This window comes from Saccostrea echinata, unplaced genomic scaffold, assembly GCF_033153115.1.
Source record: "Saccostrea echinata isolate AGI-Se365-2 ecotype Australia unplaced genomic scaffold, CSIRO_AGI_Sech_v1 ptg000015l, whole genome shotgun sequence".
NCBI classification, from domain to species: domain Eukaryota; kingdom Metazoa; phylum Mollusca; class Bivalvia; order Ostreida; family Ostreidae; genus Saccostrea; species Saccostrea echinata.
The window spans coordinates 12,736,307-12,759,784 of NW_026889764.1; the positions used below are offsets into that span (position 1 = coordinate 12,736,307).

General features: G+C 34.1%; 1 protein-coding gene across 3 annotated transcripts; it reads left to right on the forward strand.

The window, feature by feature from the left end:
* Positions 1–280: 280 nt before the first annotated feature.
* Positions 281–21,737, forward strand: LOC133187547 (gelsolin-like protein 2). Of its 3 annotated transcripts, none has more exons than XM_061322948.1 (13): positions 281–298; positions 6,308–6,374; positions 7,303–7,383; positions 12,379–12,452; positions 13,419–13,493; positions 15,290–15,361; positions 16,895–17,022; positions 18,066–18,174; positions 18,421–18,531; positions 18,813–18,979; positions 19,904–19,982; positions 20,461–20,556; positions 20,730–21,737. In XM_061322948.1, exons 2-13 carry the CDS (start codon positions 6,368–6,370, stop codon positions 20,820–20,822), a joined length of 1,092 nt encoding a protein of 363 aa, XP_061178932.1. In that variant the 5' UTR covers positions 281–298; positions 6,308–6,367; the 3' UTR covers positions 20,823–21,737. The 3 variants fall into 3 exon arrangements, with proteins under 3 accessions (XP_061178932.1, XP_061178931.1, XP_061178930.1); XM_061322947.1 differs by lacking the exon at positions 281–298 and adding an exon at positions 6,214–6,232; XM_061322946.1 differs by lacking the exon at positions 281–298 and having other exon boundaries at positions 6,240–6,374.
* Positions 21,738–23,478: the final 1,741 nt, after the last annotated feature.

Here is a 23,478-nt window from a genome sequence, read left to right on the forward strand (position 1 = left end):
TAGGAAGAGTAGCATTTAAAAAAAAATGTTTACAGACGGACAGACAGACAGACGAAGGACACCTTACTGATGCATAAGCTATTTTGGTCTTCTTGAGCTAAAATTCCACGTGTCTGCCAGCTCAGCTGGGTAACGAAGTAACAAAGACACGCGGAAAGTGATTTGAAGTTTGGCGGGAATACCTGTCTAACCAACCACTACTTCCGCGTGTTGCACGGGGATGCTCCAACAGATTTGGTAGACCGGCGAGTTTCAGTGTCGAGAAAGGAAGTGTTTAGGAAAAGCACCGAGTTTATTGGTAAGTGGCTATTTTTATATCTCACTCCGAATTTAATGAGCTATATACATGTAGTGTACATGTATACAATACATGTATGTGTGCAGATCAATGCACCTCCAAAGTCAACTCATTCATCGCAGGTCACGCCCTTTTCACAACATTCCATGTTTTGTATATTTTAAGTGTAAAACGTGTTATCACTGTAAGGTAAAATGTCATAGATACTTTTATTCAGTTTGTAGATTAGATTTAGCTAGATATACTCGGTGATATATATTTAAATCAATTTTACATCAACAGGTAATAAATATATATCGATAACAAAATTTACACCTGTGGCATGTCGAATCTGGGGGGTGTGCCAGACAAATAAAAAGAGTAATTAATAAATGATTTAGCAGTTGAATTATTTGATTTTAAATGTACATCAGTTGCACATGCAGTTGTCGATAAGGAAATGTATCGTGAATTTATAAAATTTAAATGTTGAAACTTCCTCAGCCCAGGCTTAAATTAAGAGTAGCAAAGATTAATGTTGATAACTTCATACATGCATGTACAGTAACACAGGTATTGAATTGATTGTATGCCCCTCCTAGTGACTCAGATTTGAGTGTGTGTAAGCCCAGTGTCATTTTCACATGGACAGGTATATGATATTATGAATTACCTGTTTTTCATGTCATAAACATCCGTGACTGATCTAACAGGGAATTTGGGCACAAATAATGTGAACAAATGTGCTCCGTGAATGAATTAAGTATGCTTTTTACATTAGGTGTGTCGACATAAAAAAAATTATCTTTAGTACAAATGTGGGCACTTCCTTTTCCTAAAGGAAAATTATATTATATTTGCTTGATTAAACATGCATGCAAGTGAATGTTTTATTAAGGTGCATGCTGTTAATTAATAAGAGTAAATGTATATGCAAAGGTTCCTGTATTCAATAAACAGTTGAAGCTTGCTAGGTCAGATAATCTTTACAGCAGTACAAAATTACAAATATTCTAGCTATTAACACCCCTGAAGTAATTGGATCCACATTTTCAGTGAAATCAAAACATGTTTCCTCTCCCTGAGTAAACACATCCCCAGTGTATACATTCCTCCACATTGCTCATAAAGAGTTTGTGACTCACATGAAGTATAAACCCTTGTCAAAATTTACAACTCCTACACAATTTCCTTTTTAGCTAACGTTCAGTCAGGTAAGATTACCTAAAGTCTACCTTCATTGATAAATTTAATACCATTCATAAAAACTTTTAATTTTAACCTCTCTGAATATTAAACATTGCCGGGATCTCTAGAGTTGCCTGGAGTTGGAAATGATTCTTGTATGCCATATAATATTCTGAAGACACACCATTCATCTGTAAATATTTCTATGTGTGTGTAGATGTGTAGTAGAATTCAGGCTGTGTCAAACTGGAATGTCAGTGAATTATGGATGCAGTAATTTGTTTATAGAGTTATAAGTAATTCATGCTCCATGATTAATTCACTGTCTGTGGCCAGCTAGATTTTTGGATTGTAGGAGATTTGGGGGTCTAGTGCCAGATGTGTCTGTTGGTTCTGAGTGCTACAGACAAACAGACGATTACACTGCTATTATTGTCAGTCAGCGTTTGTCTGTAGTAGCTCTTTCACATCTATATTGCTAATTAAAGGTAGATTAAATCTATCATTGATGTGTGCTGTTAACTAATTATACTTGATAATCATGCAGATTTTTTCTGAAGATAATTACTGTTTCTGTACATGGATTCCAATTAAAGATTAATTTACCTTTAACCTTATAGTTTTTTCCCCCAAACTAACATTGTTTTTCTTCCTAACGGTATTAAATATTTGATATTAAACATGTAGACAGCTGAAAGAATGTGTGGAATGCAGGGCAGCCTTCCTTATGTGTGTGGAGAGTTTTTGTGAGGATATAATACTCCAGTAAATCTTCAGTGTTCATCTAAGTTTTCTGTGCTAAATAAAAATAACGAGTAAGATTAAAACAGATAGTGAGTCAATGTTAGGAACATCTGACATCTTGTTTCTTTCATGTGAGCATGTTTTCTTTTCTCCTTTTTTTGGCTTAAGAAAATTTTCCACATGTTAAATTTTATTATCTTTAAGTAGAAAGAATGTGTGGAATGTTTTATGAGAAGTTCTGAGGGGTAATTAGTCTTGTTCACTTTATTTACAAAGTCTAAAGTAATATTAATATATGCAGGACTTTAAAACAATGCATCAAACACCATTTATGTGGTATCAATAGCATCGATAAAATTCTCATAGCTGCAGTAGTTTTTGTGTGTTAATTTTATAAGTTGAAGTTAAAACCAGTCATATGACTCAACATTTGCAGAGAACTAATTCATGAGTCAATAGAAATTTTGATTTTAAAGTTTTTCAAATGATTGGATTTTGTTGAAAACATCTGTATTATTTAATGTAATTGTTTGGACCGTGGATATCAGCCTGGGAAGCTCAGTTGGTAGAGCACCTGACTAGTGATGCAGGGGTACCGGATTCGATTCCCAGTCCAGCCATACATTTTCTCCTTTCCTGTTACAGAATTGGTGCTGTTGACCACCCCTGGACTTGCAGGTGAAAGTCCTGCGAGGGGCTAATAAGAACTTGGGTCGTGTCTTCGAGGGTGAAGACAATTTAAGAAGGGAGGAATGTAATATATCGGCCTGGGTAGCTCAGTTGGTAGAGCACCTGCAGGGGTCCTGGGTTCGATTCCCAGTCCAGCTATATATTTTCTCCTTTCTTACAATTATAAGTCCCTTAGACAATTATGATTTAATATTGTAAACTATAATCAATTCACTAGGATGACAATTGGTAGATTTAAGAGGAAGGGGGCATCCATCAGATCCCCCCCCCTTCAAATTTTAGATTAGTCATTGTTTCATCTAAGAAAAAAAATGCATTTTGGATAAAGGTGTAGAAATCTGTATTCTGCCAAGGCAGACTGAGCTTCTAGATCGAGGCTCGATTCCAAGGCTTTGAATCCATAGACCTTAAAATATTAGTTTTATTGATTCTTATTATTAATTATGATGATGGGAAAAAATAAAAGTGTTTTCTCAGAGGGCTTTATTTTCTCCAGAATTCAGAAACTAATACAAGGGCTTAGCCCCCTGGATGCCCACCAGGGCTTGATTCACCCTGAACCTCCACTTGGGCTTAAATCACTCTTGACCCCCACCAGGGCTAATTCACCATGGACCCATACCAGGGGCCAGAGCTTAATTCATCCTGTACCCACACTGGGGCTTAATTTACCCTGGACCCACACCAGGGACCAGGGTTTAATTCACCCTGGACCCACACCAGGGGCCAGGGCTTAATTCACCCTGAACCCACACCAGGGGCCAAGGTTTAATTCATCCTGGACCCACACCAGAGGCCAGGGTTTAATTCACCCTGGACCCACACCAGGGGCCAGGGTTTAATTCACCCTGGACCCATACCCGGGCTTAAATCACCCTAGACCTGCACCAGGGCTTAATTCACCCTGGATCCATGCCAGAGCTTAATTCACCCTGGACCCAGTCACCAGGGCTTAATTCACCCATGACCCACACCAGGACTTAATTCACCCTTGACTCACACCAGGGCTTAGTTCACCCTGTACCAGCATATGGGTCCAGTCATTAATTGGTTGTCCAGTGGAAACTAATCAAATTAAATGAATTATCTTGGTGTATATCTGAATCATTTCTATGTATAAGCAATGTTTTCCAGAACCAGTTCAAATGAATTATTAAATTCTAATCAAGGATAGGCAAGTCATACAGTAAGACGTGAATATAAGCAGAGTATTTTTTTGCTCAAAATCTATGACATGTCAAAGCTTAAGGGCCGGTCACATGAATATTTAGCCTTTTCTTAGATGCTTAAGTTAATTCTTTGGTTAATTAGCTCATGAAACTTAAGTATGAAATTTTTATTTTTATGAATATCATCAGGAATGAAAGTATATTGCCGAGTTTGATCAGCAATAACTACATGCATGTACAAACTTAATGGTTCATACTAGAGTTTTCAAAAATATTGTTTGGGAGGTTAATATTGGCACTCAGATTAACAGGGCGCCACTGTATATTATGATCTAGCTATCTAATGGTGCATTCTGTATGCAAACATCTTAGGATTTTAACTCGGACGTATCAATCAAGATTGGCAGAATTTCTCAAGGCCATTTTGACTTTTTCTGATAAAGTACAGTTTCTGCTGTATGGTATTCAGTGTGTAGTATATAAACAGTTCTGAGCTGTTTCAATAATAATGCAGGATTCAATGTTAGTTATCTTTGATGCAGTGTGAAGAATTTCTAGTAATGGTCAAATTAGGGCACAGAAACAGGGTTGTCTGTAATACCTGAGGGCTGGGGAATTTCCCAGCGTATAATGTTATCTCCCTGTTAATAAGGTATTAATTCCATCTCAACCCCCTGTAAGGGGAGGAACCCCAGACCCCCTTCTACTTTTTTAAATATATGTCCCCTTTTATATCAATTCTTAGGGACAACCCTATACATAAATATAAAACATTCTTCATGTTCTTAGGGTTTAAACTCCAGTAAAATTTTTCCTTGCCATTAGGATGCTGTAGTAATTAAGGCTATGTTTCGGTAAAAAGTGCAGAATAGAAGATTTTAGTTATCAGGCTTTGAAGTAAGTGTGCACACGTTTATCTCTGAATCATCGTCACAGCTGCTTCCCATGCCGAGGAATATCTCTTTGTTGTCTGCTTGGCAAATCTATATATTCAGTTTTGTTGTGTGTGTTTCTTTTTATATTCTGCAATGAGTTTAGCATCATGAACCCCCCCCCCCCCCCCCCTGCAAAGTAATTAGCAAGATGTCTTGTAGCATATCTTTTATTAAAGCATGAGTGGACACTTACAAGAAAAATTTAAGAGCAAATGGGCCAGACACACTATATTTTATATACCTCTCTATACTTTAATACATGCTTTACAATTTTAAGGGGTGGGGGTGGATGATATGCTCCCCATTAATCTTCCAATTATAAAAGAATTATTTCAGTAATCAAGGTGCGGCACTTCATTAATCCAGACAATTTGGATGAGATCACAAGTGTCCAGGTCAACAGGGCTTGACTTTGTTTGATTTTTATGAAATTTTATGCAAATTTGAAAATTGCATTGAGTCTATAAACTTGCATATATTGAATTATAATTGAAATATTCAGGACATATTTGTTCTGGTACCATGCAATATCTCAACAAGGAAGACCAATAAGTTGGTATAAAATTTTTTTTTTGAGTTTTTAAAAACTTACTTCACATTTATAAATATTAAAAGTGAGGATCATAATGGCCTTTATGTTAAGTGAATGAATGGGGCATCTTTTATCATCATGTATCATTGTCACCTTGTACATAATTAGGGAGGAGTCTGTTGTGACATTGACAGGGGAGTCAGATTTCAATCAATCATAGGTTCTTATGGCTGTTCTGATGCAGCTCATGATGAAATGATCGAATTCACTGAGTAATGAAGGCTATGTAGATTTATCAGTAATAAGCATCTGTAGGTTCTCATTATTATTAAATAAGGTATATTACATTACATATGGTCTTTGAAAAGGCTTTTTCAGATTTAATTTCAATCAGGTAAACATCCTGAACCTAAGAAATTAAAATCTGATCAATATCCAGTGGTTAAATTAAGTGATGGCAGAATTTGAACTTGATCTGCATCATGGTCATTGACATTAAAATAGATATTGCAGGGTGCATGCGTGTTTGAGTCACCAAAAACTGCTGAAATGGCAGACCTTGTGCATTTTCTTGTGATATGATGGGCTGATTGCCACCTTAAACTACGCTGACTGCTTCAAACACAAATATATAACTGCCTAGCTCTTAGAAATTCTCCACTAATGCAAGCCTGTGTTTAATTCTTCTGCATCAGCTGTAGGGAAATATTACATGTAGACAGTCAGTTAGTGATTCATAGTGTTTCAAATTTCATTCGTTTTTTTCTTTCAGATTATTGGATTTCTAGGTAAACGTGGGCTTCACTGTTCAAAGTAAAATATCTCCAGCAAAATGGCAGGTAAGTCTTTGCTAATACAATTAATATATATATATATATATATATATATATATATATATATATATATATCTATAATATGTAGAATGTACAATTACATAAATGATTATTATAAATATGTAAGATCTAATCTTAGTAATAGGTATTATACTTCATAGTGCTGCAGAGAATTGTAATAGATTATCCTGAATGCGTAAAACAAACTTTATAATGGTAAACACTAAAATCTCAGCTATTCATTTCTAGTCCATCTAATAATGGATAAGTATATTTACCATGGGAGAGCTCTTGCTAGACTGTCTGCATTGCAATGGCATTTATTATCATAGGTCAAGGTCATATATACAGTGCAGAGCAGATCCATTCCTAAGTACCTGTAAGCATTAATTATCTGCAGGTTACACCTGCATGAATGAGCTGGTTCACCTAGGAATGGATGCATTTCTGAATACAATTGATTGGTATTTCCTAGAAAACTGCATATCCAGGGTATAGGGTCAGGCACTAGCTTGAAATGGGATCTCAAAAAAATCTTAACCAGGATATATTACTATCTGAAAAACAGACTTCTTTCTGCATTTACACAGATATCTCGAAGACCATGGAAATGTCGGAGCAATTTGGAAGTCCCAATTAAGCTCTAGCTTTTTAAGTATTTTATCCTCAAAATCTGGAACCCTTGGATATCTCAAAAATATTTTTCTTGGTCTCATCGAGTTCTAGATAACAAAGTTTGACTGTACCAGGTTAAAACAGAGTCAAATTTTTAATTGTCACCAGGAAATTTGAACTCATGAAATAGCAAATTAGGAGAAAAGGAAGGGATTTTAACTGTTCCTTTTCATGTTCTAAGTCAATGTTTTATTGGTTTTTTGGCTGAGTAAAGGAAAATGTCTACAACCAAAAACATATTTGTTTTGATGCCCTCTAGGACTGGTAAAAGCAAAGAAATATGACTGGAAGGATTCCAACATGGCCCTGTTTGGGTCAGACACTGAGAGACAGGTCAAAAGTAAGTATTCTGTGAAATCAAAGCCATTAATGAAACTGTTTGTAAAAGGTGAGTTTATTACAGAAGTAGAATGAATATTTAAACAAGCTAAGTTAGGCTTTAATTGTCAGGGTACCTTTTTCAGTTGTAAAGCCAGGGCCTTGGTAAATAATATCTTGTTTTATGTCCCTTAATTTTCTAAAAGGTACCCTCCAGTCTGACTTAAAAACATTATTAACCTATTTTAAAAGCACAATCAATAATAAGCAAAATATTGACTAATGAATGAGAAAGGAAGTTGTGTATATGTTGTTTCTCTGTAATTTCAGAAATTTAACACATATTTAATTCACTCTGTAAAGAGCTAAAGCCACGAACCATCATATTTGGCCCTGTGTTTTTCACAAAAATAAAGTTTCGGTTCAAGAAGAGTACTATACGTTAAATATTAGAGGACAACATTCTTCTTTTCCATACATAACTTATATCGTTATATAATGCGCCATTAAACACGTGCGACGGTTGGAAAATGCGACGGTTTCATAAAAACGTTAAAAATGCCGTTTTTTCGACAGATTTGCCCAAAGTTAGATGTGGCCACAGTCAAGAACAACTTTTATACTTCCCATAGATATAGATATTACCGATACAAATCTTTATGTTTAATATCGTTGTTGTTCGTGGCTGTGGCCAATATGAAATTTGATTTTATATTTAAATTTTGATGGATCAAATAATCCTTAATTTGTAGATCAATCGTTTACATTCAATTCATGTAATAATAAAAAAAATATAAATTTCACAAAATATGCTAGAAAATCAGTAAATTGTTCATTTAAAACGCTAAATGTGAAAAATAGTCAACTACATACATTTTCTGAAATAAAAGATTGGAAAAACTTTGTGGTTTTTACTATGACTAGGTCATTATGTATGACGTTACTAGTAATACGTCAGTTGTGACGTCATAAAGGCTGTAAATTATTTGGGATGTTGCTGAAAAGCTTTTAACGCTCTAGATAGTGCCCCTACATGTATTTACATGTATATGATTTAATTACATGTAAACCCAACTGGATGATACCATCAAATTATAAGTTATCAGAAATTCCCGCCACGGTGTCTTTCTCTACTACCCCTCCCCCTCCCCTCCTGAAATAATTCAAAATACTGTTGTTAATAGTGTTATCAGGCATGACTTAAATTGTAAACAAATTAATAGAGAGTGTAGCAAAGATATCACGCTATACCTTTTAAAACAAGTGAAATAAAAATGATCTGGGTTGCTGTCCAAAGTGAAAATTAAAAAAAAAAAAAAATGAAAAAAAGGAATGAAAAAAATACGCATTAAGATAATCATCTAATTTCCGCACCTTTTTTATGTACATGCAGAAGAATCATCTCAACGAATTTACAAAATTCAGTTATATCGATGGCTTATACATGCTGATACAAAATAATGTATAGTTATAGTATACAGTTATGTGAGCACCGATATCGGGTTTCGTTAAAACACTTGCACATGACGATCCCGCGCCCGTGATCAAAAACAAAAGAATATATCGGTATATTTTTAATATGTCTGTATTTATTAAAATCGAAGTGAGGCTATTGATGCATATGTACATAAAACATATACCCGATCTTGTCATCCTTTGTGAAACATAATTCAAATATACCCCCAGTGAGTAAAATTGCATTAAATGCATGTCGTATATCTTAGACATCACTATAAAATGTTTATGCATTTTTTGTACTGTGCTCCAAATATTTCATTGTAACTAACACAATTTAATTATTAGTATAGTTATGCTTCAGATCGTCGGTCAGTGAAAGGGTAGTGATTATAGATCTATTTAGACAAAACATAAATTAAATAAATAAGTACAATACATATAATTTACCCAAAGTTTTTATCCGTCATCATCTCTTCATTGCAACTTTATTAGTATACGGTTTTATCTAAAAATTCAGCGATGTGAAAACACATGGAGAGAGAGAGAGATCTTAAAATGTGTTTTAAAAAACAAATCAATAAAACGGGAATATGTTCTTTAAAGCGTATGGCCGTAAGTTGTTTATAGCTAGATTTTTTTAAACCCAACGAAGTAGATTTTATTTTTTGGATAATAATTTTTACTCTTTTTTTTTTAAATCTATTGTCAGCTTATTCTGGTTAGTACACTTGTACATGTACCTCCTCCCTCAGTATAAACTATTAGTATCATGATATGTAGAATGGTAGATCCAAGACTTCCAGTTGAGATTGAAAAAAAGAGGGGGGGGGGGGGTGTTACAAACTAATGGCAACAAAATTTTCATCTAATGTAGTTATTTTTATTTTATTCTCTTAGGTTGTCTTGAATTTAACTTTCTTTATTGTTAATGAATAGAAATCAATCTAGAAATTGAAAATTGTTAAAGACTTTCCTACTCCTCTTATTTTTTCCTCAGTGAGAAGGGGGGTGGGGACTGGTTTGGCAGCGCCTCTTTTCACGAAAAAAAAATCATAAAGAAAATTGAAAAAAATATGTACGGACAACTCTTATTGCTTCTCCGAGTAAAATATTTTAAGCAAGCTTTTGTTGATTAAAATCAATCTTGTGCTGATTGTGAGACAATAAAACAAGGATAAATGAACACCTGTACATGTATTTCAATTATGATAGTGACCCACATATCAGCAATATCAGTGTAGCTCTACTCTTTTTATAAACCATAAAAACCATAATGTGCAAATGAAATCGAAAGCGTGGATTTTACACAATGGTTACGTGTGATAATAACGAAAAATTCCTCATGCTTAATCTTTTGATACATTTACATGGAAAATAATCATAGAATTTTCGCAGACTCTACCTTTACAAAATCCCTGCAGATATCAAGGTATTTGGAGAAAAAAATTCGAACATTTTGCAAAAAAATGGGGAGTGGGGGGTTCCAGCAAATACTGTTAAATATATAATATTGGACAGTGACGAGTGATTTTTTAACAAATTTATTTTTCTAAAGAATATTTTTTGAAGTGTACTCTACTGTTTTCCATATTACTCCAAAGAAACTTACATTTAGGGCTAGAATGTTTTGATGAGTTCTGTTTACTAATTAAACCATTCCGATAAATTGCGAAATCCCTTTCCAATTAATCTAAAATTTTCCCTGTTTCTGTATCGAAAACAACGTTCAAATTATTGTTACAAATGAATAAATGGATTAGAAACAAGTCCTTCCAACTTTTTCCTTCTTCCTCTTGGCCAAATAATTTCGATCTTTTATACGTTAAAATACTCGCAATATCAGCATCTAAGAATTTTGCATTGAAAGTCTCTTTCAATTTAAACAAAACTTTTTGCAATTAAACTTTTACCTACACTGTAGTTATAGAATTAGCTCTTCAGTTCAGAAACATTCGTTTCAAGATCATTTCAGGTATGTTGTCAATTATTTTTTTTCCCGACTGCCCACTTCCCAACTTTGAAAAACGATACTACGTGCCTGGACGCACATGCCAAAGATCAGCTTAATATCTGCTGGCCTGTAGGGAAAAATCCGGAAAACTTAGTTGGTCAGACTATCGGCATTTGAAGCATGTCGTATATTGTTTATGATGATCTATACACAATACTTGTTTATGATGATCTATAAACAATACTTCACTAGGAGCGAAGCATCGCTCAAAAATGTGTTGAATGGATATAAATAGAATGTTCCTTTTTTTAATATTATCATAGGGACCAGGTAGAATGAAAATATTCCAAGACAGTCACACAGATTATTATACTCCCGCTTAAAAAGTTGGGGTATATAGTGATGGGGGTGTCCTTTCCGTCCGTTTGTGCGTCCGTCCATTACGCTTTGGGGTACACATCTCTTATCCGCAACTCCTCCTATACCACTCAATAAAATTTAATGATACTTTCGCAGAATCTTTGTAGATAGTGCCATTGTGCACCTCCTATTTCACTTTTTGATCGGACACATATTTCAGGTTTCCAATAGCAAAACATAGACACTGCCATTCTTTAAATAATATTTAGGGTACCCATCTCTTATCCGCAACTCCTCTTATACGCCTGAATAAATTAAAGATTTAATGATACTTTCACAGAATCTTTTTACATTGTGCACCTCCTATTTCACTTTTGATCAGACACATATTTCGGGTTTCCCATAGCAAAACATGGACTTTGCCATTATAAATATATGATAGGCGGGGTATCATTTTGTGAGCTCAGTGCTCACAGTACCTCTAGTTTTTACTTCATGTATCTATATAATTCAATCAGTTAAACACGAGGTTACCATAAAGACGGCAAGTTAAATCAAGTTCCAAATGCTTTTAATCGTCTTAAATTAATTATGATGTTTATTATATTATTAATACTAGTTTTAATTCAAAGTCACATATTCATACATGCAAAATCGATCAAGGAAATTTTTCCACCCTACGACGTTACGTTACAGAAAATGACGTTCTACTAACATTTTTCTTTTAAAACACCACCATACTTCAAACTCTCTTTTTCAAAAACTATAATCGATATCGAAAAAAGAAAAACGGCAAAGCAAAGGTAAAGGTCTTCACTATCAATTGACAAAAACCCGTTAATTTTTGACACAGGGCCATTTTTGATGGTTCGTGGCTCTTGCTCTTTACTGGGTCCACAATAATAATGAAGGTCAATCACTTTAAATATGACAAATAGATATGATTGTCTAAAATTTTCAGAAAATATTAAGGAAAACAGTTGAAAGATTGACAAATTTGTGTTTGTTGTTCTTGAATATTTATGAAAAAGTTACCTTCCCAGGAATGTAAAACAAAGAAGTAATAATTACTGTGGCCTTATTTAAAAATGCAAAACAACAGTGTCATACATGTATACATATACCCAAAGTGATGTTTCAGTGAAATGAAAATTAATGAATAAATCATTCCAATATTTGATGTAGAAATGTATATGGCACTGGATTGCGATATGATTTGCTGGTACAGTTTTTCTTTCCATTCTTTAGAGGAATCTGCCATGACAGAACCAGCTTGGCAGGGAGCCGGAACTGAACCTGGTCTCCAAATCTGGCGAATTGTGGTACGTATAAGCACAACATTTTATCAATCATTGCAACAAATGGCCTAGGGAAAGAGTTCTGCTGAGTTTCAGCTACAAAGGTCAAGGTTAGGTCAGTAATAGCTGTCACCACAGTACCATATTTTCAAATCACCCAGTTTCATTCTTGTTTTAATTAAATATATTAAATGAGTAGCTGGAAAAGTCCTCCCAAGCTCTCAATTTTTGGGGACATAAAGGTTAAAACCAGATTTGTTTGGGACTATTTTGTGTTCACCATATACTGAAAACCAACTATTATTTGTGTGATCTTTAATTCGCGATTCGTCAGTTTGAAATCAATCCACGACCATTAATTTTCGCGACTGAGGAAACATTCTCTACAAATACAAAGCAAAATAAATGGTTCACAGCGATAAATATTCGCGAATTAAAGTAGGTTGCGAAAATTGTGGATATTTCTTGCACGCTAATAAAAGTTGGTTTACAGTATTAGATTAGCATTTGATTGTTGGGCTTTCAGTTGGAATAAATAAGATATATATTTGATGGCCACAGGAAAAACCGCATTAATTTCCAAGGTTGAATTCAAACCTTGCATGATCATAAAGGATGAAATAGAAATGGTAGACTCCACATTAAGAAAACAAATTGAACTTTTATTGCACTACAAAAAATATTGCAGACACACAGTAGGATATGTTCATTATTAGGTGAGTTTAAATTTTGACTGACTTAAAAAGGGCAGGTGAAAATTTGGCAATGAAAACTATGAGCAATATAAGCAACCTGCCACATGGTGCAAGGTAGCGGTGATTAGATGATTAAACTTACATTATTGATCTGTTCTTGTATTTGTCAGGGTTTTGAAAGGGTATAAAATTTTAATCTCATTTTAACTTCTACCATAGCAAAGGTACTAACACAACTGGAGGTAGAATAATAAGAAATGTAAAGGACTTGATTTTATTTTTTTTAAACTTTCAGAAATTCCAAGTTACAGATTGGCCTAAAGAGGACTATGGAAAATTCTACAATGGGGATTCCTATATTGTCCTTTATGTAAGTACCGGTATTTAAATCTATATATATATAGGTCAACGTTCTAGTTGCTTTCCTTGTAAACTTTGGTGCAGTTATTCATGATTTGCAGCATAAGTGATGTGCCACATTACAGTGACAAACTGGTGACGTGAACACAGCATGAAACAGTGATTCTGGACCAAATGTTAAGATAACACCTTGTCATTACTAGGCATGTAAAATACAGTAAAACACTCTTATAGAAGGAGTCTAGGGACAAATAATTCTAATTCTTATATATAAATGCAGTTCAATATATCTGCAAAGTTCATATGTTCTTCAACAGCAGGGATTAAAGATCACTTTGTTGTTAAAAAATATACAGAATTAATTAAGGAATCACTGTCTAGTTAGTAAAGTATGCCAGGGCATCAACCCCACGTTTCCAACTATCGTTGATGTCCCTGGCATACTCTTCTTACTAGACAGTGATTCCTTATATTTCCATTTCATTTTGAAATAAAATTGTAAATTTAGATTTTAAAAATGTAGACTAATAGATTTAAATTACACGAGGCCTCACATGTCAATTTCAATAGTCCCCGCCAACTGACGTCAAACACAGACAGCCGCACGAAAATTACATGCCTATTAGACCTCCTTAGAGTCAGACACAAAGACAGCTGCACGAGAATTACATGCATATTATGCCTTCTTATAGCTACTGACCTTTCGCTTGGCAAAATTTGCATTCCGTTAGAATGATCAAGAAATCAACTCTCCTAACTTTCGAAGAGTTATCACAGAAAAAACAAATAGAAATGGAAATATATCAGTATAAGTATCTTGAACCATTTTAAAGAAAATCAATAGGTAAAGAATTTTCAAAAAACTGGGTTTGCTAAAAAATGGTCAAAACCGAACAGCTTGAATTAGATTGTTGTTTTAAAGGTGATGCCATGTATTTATTTGTATGCATTGAGTTAAGTATCACACATACTGTAAATTGCACTTGGTAGCCATTCACTTCTTAAATACACTCATTTTAAAAGGAAGTTCATCACAGAAAAGAAGAAGGTACATTTTATATACAGTTGAACTTCGGTAGCTTGAACATTACTACCTCGAATACCATGGATATGTCGAAGTGATTAGTCCCAATCACTTATTCCTTAAGTATTTTACCCAGGATATCTCGAACCCTCGGATATCTCAAAGTAGTGATGGGAATCGGTAAGAATTTCATAATCCATGATCGGACTACTGTAACTAACTAATTATCAATTATAATCGGACATTTACAAAGTCTGTCAGTTTATTTTAGTAAATGGTAAGAATGGGTGAATAACTACTTTCTGTGGTGGTTCAGCTGCATGTAGTTAGAATAATCTGTGTCTTGGGATAAGCCTTATAGGCCATAGGACAATATCATTTTAATGACAGAACGTTCTATCTAGTCCAGCTGGTTCATCGCTCATTTTGTATAATCCAAAGTATGTCCATACCCAGGAATGAGTGTTGTTACTTGGGTATGAATACAATGTCTGCTCGTCTGTGCCATTACGATGCACAAATAAGTTAACAGACAAGTTGCTGCTGGAATATTTGGCTTAAAAACTATTATGCTTACAAAATAAAATAGATAATCCGATTAATTGGATTAAAAATTTTGTAATAGAGCGCTTGGATTATGCCAGCAATCGACTGATTTTCGATTATAATCGATGATTGGAACACCACTATCTCAAAGTATTTTCTCGGTCCCATTGGGTTCGAGATAACGAGGTTTGACTGTATATTGTTTTTATATCTTTTATTTTTGTTTGATTTTGTAGACTTACAAGGAGGGTGATTCCGAGGACCTGAAGTACGACCTCCATTTCTGGATCGGCAAGAACAGCTCACAGGTAACGAAAACTCCGGAGGGGAATTTCCCAGCAGTGGGCATTTACTCTAGGCACTAATCATTTCAACCATAAGGTCTCTAATACCTATAGTCTGTGATTATCAGTATAACTACTAGCTGAGTATAACCCACTGTGAAATCCCCAGATCATGGTTAGTAGAATTTCCTTCTTTCTTTAGATTCAACACCCTGAAATATTAAACCCGGGCCACCATTAACAGCTAGCATTGATTAATTTAAAGTTGAAATCTTTAAATATCTTAAAAAAAAGTGCTTTTAATTGAAACTATAGAAGTTGGAAAAGCATAATATTTACTGCTTGATCAAGAGACAAGTTTGTCAATTCAGTAACTTGGGCAGGACAGAAAGGTTAATGATGTTATGCAACAGTATCTGATTAAGAATATTGTTTTATTAAACCTCTAGATTATTTGATCTTTTGATCACCTGTCAGTTTACATTAAGATACCTGAAAAGAAATCTAATAAAACTAAAAATTTACATGTCATAAATGTTTCATTAGTAAATATGCAGCAAAGGTATTTGTTCAGTAGAGTACTCTCTTTTGAGGTAAAAATTTTCCTCAGACAGATGTTTTGCCAGAAATTAATTCATTAGGCACACATGTTCTGTGTTATTTACTCGGACTCAATACCTTTACTTTTGACCTGAACTAGTACCTTTAGTCAAGACCAGCAGAAAAGATGCGGAAACATTACATGAAAGATGTGCCAAAACTCTCCAGCGTTGAGAATGAAAGACATACATAGCATCCAGGATTTTAAACTTTTAGACAACAATTAAGTTTTGATTTTAATTAGTTTTAAGGAAATCATTCATCTGTACATGTATTTGATTCTAATGTTAAATGAGAGTTGACCCAGTCTAAAGAATAAAGATTATTTGCAGTTATTCTGTAAGAGAATGTGTTGAAAGTCAAGGTTACCTGACCTGATATTATTCCAAAGAAAACTGAGGAATGTACTTTCTGCTTCAGCTGGCCTTGAGCAGGAATTTGGATTAGTAAATAGTTAAACATACTGGAGAGGAATTTTTCTGATAATGTTTGACACTGGAAAATCCATTAATGCCCATTTCTTGGACAGGTCTAGATATACAAAAGAAGATCAATAAAAAAGGTGGTGATCTTATGTTGAGTACTGAGTAGATTAAAACTAATTGGGTACTACATGTATTGTGGTTTAACATTGTAAAAATTTATTGATTTGATGGATATGTTTTGATGTTTAATTTTTTGATGATTATTACAAGACTTAGAGTAAGAGCCATATTCACCTGTGGATTAGAATTTTTTTATTGATACCCTTACAAAATTAGCAGCCTGTTTTATTTTTTTTTATTATATATATATATATATTTTTGCTTTGTGTTATTCCTTTTAATAAACTGTACGATTTTCATACTACCCAATGGTAATCATAATACAAGAAGAAATTCCTGTTATTGAGGTGTTTGCTAGATTCCCAATTTGGAGGATGTATTTGTTTAGTTCATTGTTAATTTTGTGTTTCAGGATGAGTATGGAACTGCTGCATACAAAACTGTAGAACTGGACACATATCTAGATGACAAGGCTGTACAGCACAGAGAGGTTCAAGGTCACGAGTCTGAGAGGTTCAAATCTTACTTCAATGCTATTCAGTAAGTACATCACATATTAGTTAAAATTTCCAGATGTATGACTTTCCCATCTGGCAATACTGTTTTTGCACTTTGTTTCTCTATCCACATTAGCTGCATGCAGATGTATAGCTTAATTATAATTAGTCTGAAAAAAATGGGAATGGTACAGTCCTGCAGCTATATCGGCATTTGATGTTACAAGATCAATTATGTATTGTACGTTTTTCAAAACTTTTTATACCCCCGCTCTGCAGGAGAGGGGGCCGGTATACTGTTTTACCCTTGTGTCTGTCTGTCTGTGTGTGTGTGTCTGTAACAAATTTTTCACTCCAGTTTTCTCAGCAACACCTCACTGCAGATGCTTTAAGCACACCCTTTGTTTAGGCATGCCATATGGTGGGATACATTTTTGTACGAATCTGATGTCAACTTCCTGTTTATCTGTGTGTCTGTCTGTACCATACATAATAAATTTTGGTAGCAGTTTTCTCAGCAACTACTCATCGCAGATGCTTGAAATTTTAGCACACTCTTTGTTTAGTCATGCCATATGTTTGGATTCATTTTTGTGTGAATCCGATGTCAACTTCCTGTTTATCCGTGCGTCTGTCCGTACCATACATAACAAAATTTGGTCGCAGTTTTCTCAGCAACTACTCATCACAGATTCTTGAAATTTTAGCACACTCTTTGTTTAAGCATGCCATATGTTGGGATTCATTTTTGTAAAGATCCAATGTTCACTCCCTGATTATCACTGTGTCTGTCCATAACTGAACTTGTATATTCACATCAGAGCGGGGGTATTATTAGTGAGCATTGGCTCACAGACTTCTTGTTTTTTTTTTTGCATGTGATGAATGTGTTCTTGAACAAGGTATATTAAAAGCAAATTTACAAAACATTAAAATTGAATTTACAAAAATGAGGCAATTTCAAAAGAAACAAATCATTTGAATAGTGAGTGAGTTAATGAAATGGTGTTTAAGATTCTTCTGCAGTTTGCAGTATGCTTAAGAAATATGTAGTTTTAAATTTTGTTGTTTACTTTGTTTTACCAGGTTGTTGGAGGGTGGTGCCGAGACAGGCTTCAGACATGTGGAACCCGTGGAGTACAAGCCCCGCCTATTGCAGTTTAATGGCAAGGGACGCCACATCACCGTAAAGGAAGTTAGTATTTAAAATGTTACTTTGTTCTGAATGGTTAATGTAATTACTGGTAAATTTTCTCTCCCTTAAGAACTATAAACTAATTAAAGGTAAAAATTCAAATGAATGTATAGGGTTTACATGCAGTGTGTTGAAATTTAAAGCTTTAAATAAATCATTTCTCAAGCTAGATTTTCAAAGTTTATTGACACAACATAATTATAACAATTGATATTTATCATGGATGAAGACAAAATTTATTGACAGGTTCCCTTCACAGAGAAGAGTTTGAATTCTGATGATGTTTTTGTGTTGGACAAGGGACTGGAAATCATCCAGTGGAACGGAGCTGGGGCCAACGGCATGGAGAAAATCAAGGTCTGATCTGTTATAGCTTGCCATTCTTAATTTTAGTTTTGGTTGTGGTTTACAGCAATTAAAGAAAAAGGAAGCCAAAAATTTCAAGTAATTTGTGTTGTCCATCAAATAGAAAGATTTTGTCATTTTTAAGTAAAGTGAACAAGTTCCAGTGAAATTCATGTCTGAAATTTACACCACGGTTACTCCACTGGTAAATACATGATTAAGAAAAACAATTTAGTGTATTTCTTACTTTACAGGTTAATTAAGCATCACTATTTCTAAATTCCATCTTTTAGGCTCAACAATTCTGTCAGCAATTGGAAGCTGAGAGATCAGGGGCAAGTAACTCTGTAGTGGAGGAGGGATCTCGCGCCCCGGCATTCTATGACGGTCTTCCTGATGAAGATGTGGAGATGGAGGAGGAAGATGAGGGAGTCGAGACAGGGGACAAAACTCTGATGAAGTAAGGGGCTCCTTTAGGGGAAAAATCTATGAGAATTTGACACGGAGCAAGACTCCGCTGAACCCAGGGGCACCTTTATGGGGAGAAGTGTCTTTTAGAATTTTTCACAGGGGACAAGACTCTGACGAAGTAAGGAGCACCTTTAGGGGAAAAATATCTATCAGAATTTGTCACAGTGGACAAGATTCTGATGGAGTAAGCGGCACCTTAAGGGAAAAATTTCTTTTAGAATTTGTCCCAGGATAAAAAGACTCTGATGGACAAGAGGCAACTTTATGGTCCATCAGGTGTCTTTGAGCATTTTCACAGGGGACAAGACTCTGATGAAGTAAGGGGCACCTCTAGGGGATAATTATATATCTAAATTTGTATGGAAAAATGTCACATGTATGTAATGCAAGGATACCATGAACACCAACTTTTCCTTTGTATCGTATACATTTGTGTTTTGTGATTGAAAAATTGTTGAAAGTTCAGTGCTATTAATAAGTGAACTAATATATGCCTTTACAAAAGTGCAGATGCTACTTTGTTCCAGTAACTGGAGTCACAAAATCAATTTTCTGCATTTTATTGGTATAGTAAAATTGTCAATGAGATAATGGGATACATTTACAAAGTTAGTTTATGATAACATCTCTGTATTTTCTTACAGACTTATTATTATGTGATTAATTTGCTGGATTCACATTCTGTCTAAATCCACATTCGTTTTTCAGATGGTATTAATACATTTTAGTATAAAAGTACATTTCTTTATTTGAAATTTATTTAAGGAATTATAGAAGATATTATATTCTTAGATCTATTGTATGTAATAAACTTGGATGGGTTAATTAAGTTTCTTTTCTCATGAAAATTATAGTGTTATCAATTGGTCTGTTTCAAGAAAAAAATTTAAAGATTGGTGAATTATTTCTATAGAGTCTCCGATGCTGGTGGACAAATTGAAATGACTGAAGTTAAGACAGGAACTGTTACTAAGGATGATCTAACTTCAGATGTGAGTATGAACCCAGTAGAAATGAAAATTCATAATAATTTTCAGGACACAGATTTTATCAAGTCTTAAAATTTACTGTATATCACCAAATTTTTGTGACACCTTATTTTTGCAAGATGCGTGTTTGTTATTTATAAGCGAGATAAAATCTTCATGAATTCTGCTTTAACTGTTTTACTCGTAAAAATATCTGTGAGAATTAAATTTTTGCGAGCACGTAATTACCCGAAAATAAAGTTCTCGCAAATAAAATGTGATTTACAGTACTCATATGATAGCATTCCCTGCATATGGATCCTAATAATTCAAACTATTAGAGTTTATAACTGTTTTAAAATATTAGCATAGTGAATTTTAAAGCCTAGAATTTTCCTCATGATATTCAAAATTTCAGGTGAATTTTTCTTGTTATTTATAACTAGTACGGTACAGTAAATAGTACAGCTTTGTTGACATTACCATTTCTTCCTTTAATTAGGATGTATTCCTTGTGGACAATGGCCTGCAGGTCTTTGTTTATGTTGGTGCCAATGCTTCTCCAGCAGAGAAGAGGAATGGATTTCCATATGCTCATGTAAGTCATGTTCTTCTCTAGGTCTTTACAATAAATTCTAATCAGGAAATTTATACAGTCAAACCTCAGTATCTTGAACTCGACGGGACAGAGAAAAAACTTCAAGATTTCCAAGGATTGGAGATATTAGTTACGACAGGAAGTCTGATGATTGCTGATGATTTTTTTTTCAGAAATACATCCAGGAGAACAACAGGAAGCCATTTATGCATGTCACAGTGGTCAAAGAGGGTCAGCAGTCAGAGCTTGACAATGTACTTGCCTAAATATGGACATTAACCTCTGCCCACTTAGTCACATGACTGCCCGTGTCACGTAGCTTGTAAAAATACATGTATACATGGCTTTTGCAACAGGGGACATTGCATTGTTGTGCGGCACCATATTTTTTTGGTACAAATTAATTTTTTTTTAATTAAAAAAAAATGTAGCCTGTTATTTCAATAATTTTCTTCATTAATGTAAAATAATTTTTTTTTCCAAATGTTTTCATTTTACAAATTTTTTTTTTTCACAAGTGCTTTACATAAGGCAATATTTACATGACAACTATACCTTAACTGCCTGGAGGGCTTTCAAACAGAAATATCCTCTGTGACTTTGTCTTGGTATTTAGTATAGAATTGCTGTCTTTTTCATTTTATTCTTTGCCGGGCATTTCCATAACTGGTGGTGCATTTTTTTTTTGAGATCAGTATAGTCTGTTGTCCTCTATATATCATTATTTGTATGTTGTGGTTATACTGTATATCCTTAAGCCATATGAAAAAAAAATAAAAAATGAGAATAGTGCTTAGATGCTTGAATCAAAGAAAGCATACATTTTGTTAAAAGTTGACTGTTATGTTTCATTTTTTTCATGGTATTTTCTAACAATTTGTAGACAGGTTTATACACTGCTCATTGAAATTTTATTTTTTTTCATTTTTGCTTTATTGGTTTGTCTTGTTGATGACGAAATTTTCAGTTTTTTTTATTAAGATTTTGTAAGTTATTCTATTCTGCTTTTTTTTGCATATTTTTTGTTTAAAAAGTTCTTATTTATATACAAATTATTGTTTTTTTACGAGCTGCAATAGAGATGATGGTCATATGTTGGTCATGTGACTTGTCTCCTTAACAACCACTCCTGCTTCTTGTAGATATCTTAATAACATCTAAAAATAAAATATTTCACACAATTGTAGTGTTGATTTGTGTTTGGAAGACTCTGATTACACTAAGGATGTACAACTTTGACAATCTGTCATATGCTTATAGAATTAGTGAAGCATTCAGGTGCTTGCTTGGAGAATATAGCAATGTCACAATTCAGCTGTAAAAAGTTCATCACCTGCATGAAAATTGAAACGTTGGTTGAAACCAAATTACTGCGAGGTTGATAATGTATATCAATATTGAGATGTTCCTGTGGAGATATTTAGGAAGTTTCTTGCTGCTTACAATCAACTATCATCCATGCAAAAAAGGGAAAAAAAAAACAAAAGTAATTTTACAATATACCTGTCTGATGCTGTAAATGATGCTTATTAATTTAAAACAAGCCACATAAAATCTATGCAAAAACAATTCTATGCAAAAAAAAGAGCTGAACATAACTCGTAGAAAGGCATACGCCATATTAGTTTTCCTATCTCTGATATCAGCAGTGGGTTATAACCTTCGCATTCGTTATACCTGACTTCTTGTCATAGTACCTGCGTGGAATAGACGACATATGTTTGTGTTTAAAATTGGTTATCTTGCATTACCTATGTTTACATTTTATTGCAGTTCATTTGTGCTTGTTTTGATGTAAGTTTCTTTGGTAGCTTTCTCTTCTGCCATGGAAGAAGCACACAAATACTTTTGTCCGGCCTACCGAGAGTTTTACAATAGATATGTAGAACATATCTGTCCACATCAGTGAAAACTGATTACAATGAACCAAGTGAAAAGCTTGTATAGGGGTTAAACAGCTAACAGAGTCCATGTGTTGCTACTGGAAACCCCAAATATTTTCCCGTCAGCGTCCGATCATAACATAAAATAAGAGGTGCACAATGTCTCTATGTAACAAAGAATCTGCGAGAGTCTCATTGAATTTTATTCAGTGGTATAGGAGGAATTGTGGATAAGAGATGGGTACTCCCAATATTATGGAAAAAAATGGCAGTGTCCATATTTTGCTATGATAAACCCCAAATAACTAACCGATTGAAAGGAAAAATAGAAGTTGCACAATCATGACAATGGGAAAATGTATTAAAGATTCTGTATTTCATTAATTTTTATTCAATTGTATAGAAGGAATTGTGGATAAGATATGGATACCCTCATGCTAAAGGAAGTTTAGCAGTGTCCATGTTTTGCTATGGCAAACCCCAAAAGTCTGTCCATTCAGGACCGAAAATTAAAAGGTGCACAAAGGTACTATGAAGCAATGGCAAACCCCAAGTATATACAATGGAAACGAAAAATTGGAGGTGCACATTGGCACTATATAATTTTTACTAAATTTCATTCAGTAGTATAGCAGGAGTTGTGGATAAGAGATGGGTAACCCCATAAAACAGAAAAAATGGCAATGTCCATGTTTTGCTAGAGAAACCCCAAATATCTGTCCGATCAAAAAATGAAATAGAAGTTGCACAATTGTACTATGTAGTAAAGATTCTGTGAAAGTTTCATTAAATTTTATTCAGTGGTATAGGAATTGGGGATAAGAGATGTTACATCCAATATTATAAAAGGAATGACAGTGTCCATGTTCTGCTACGGGAAACCCCAAACCGAAATTGAAATAGAAGGTGCACAATGGCACTTTGTAGTTGGGATTCTGTTAAAGTTTCATTATATTTCATTCAACGATATAGGAGTTGCAGATAAGAGATGGGTAACCCCTATGTTATAGAAAGAATGGAAATGTTCATGTTTTGATAT

Excerpts from the sequence above, each read along its gene's own strand:
- LOC133187547 (XM_061322948.1), top strand. Across the intron at positions 17,023-18,065 it reads TCTTACTTCAATGCTATTCA|GTTGTTGGAGGGTGGTGCCG; the intron begins GTAAGTACATCA and ends TTGTTTTACCAG. Across the intron at positions 20,557-20,729 it reads ATGGATTTCCATATGCTCAT|AAATACATCCAGGAGAACAA; the intron begins GTAAGTCATGTT and ends TTTTTTTTTCAG.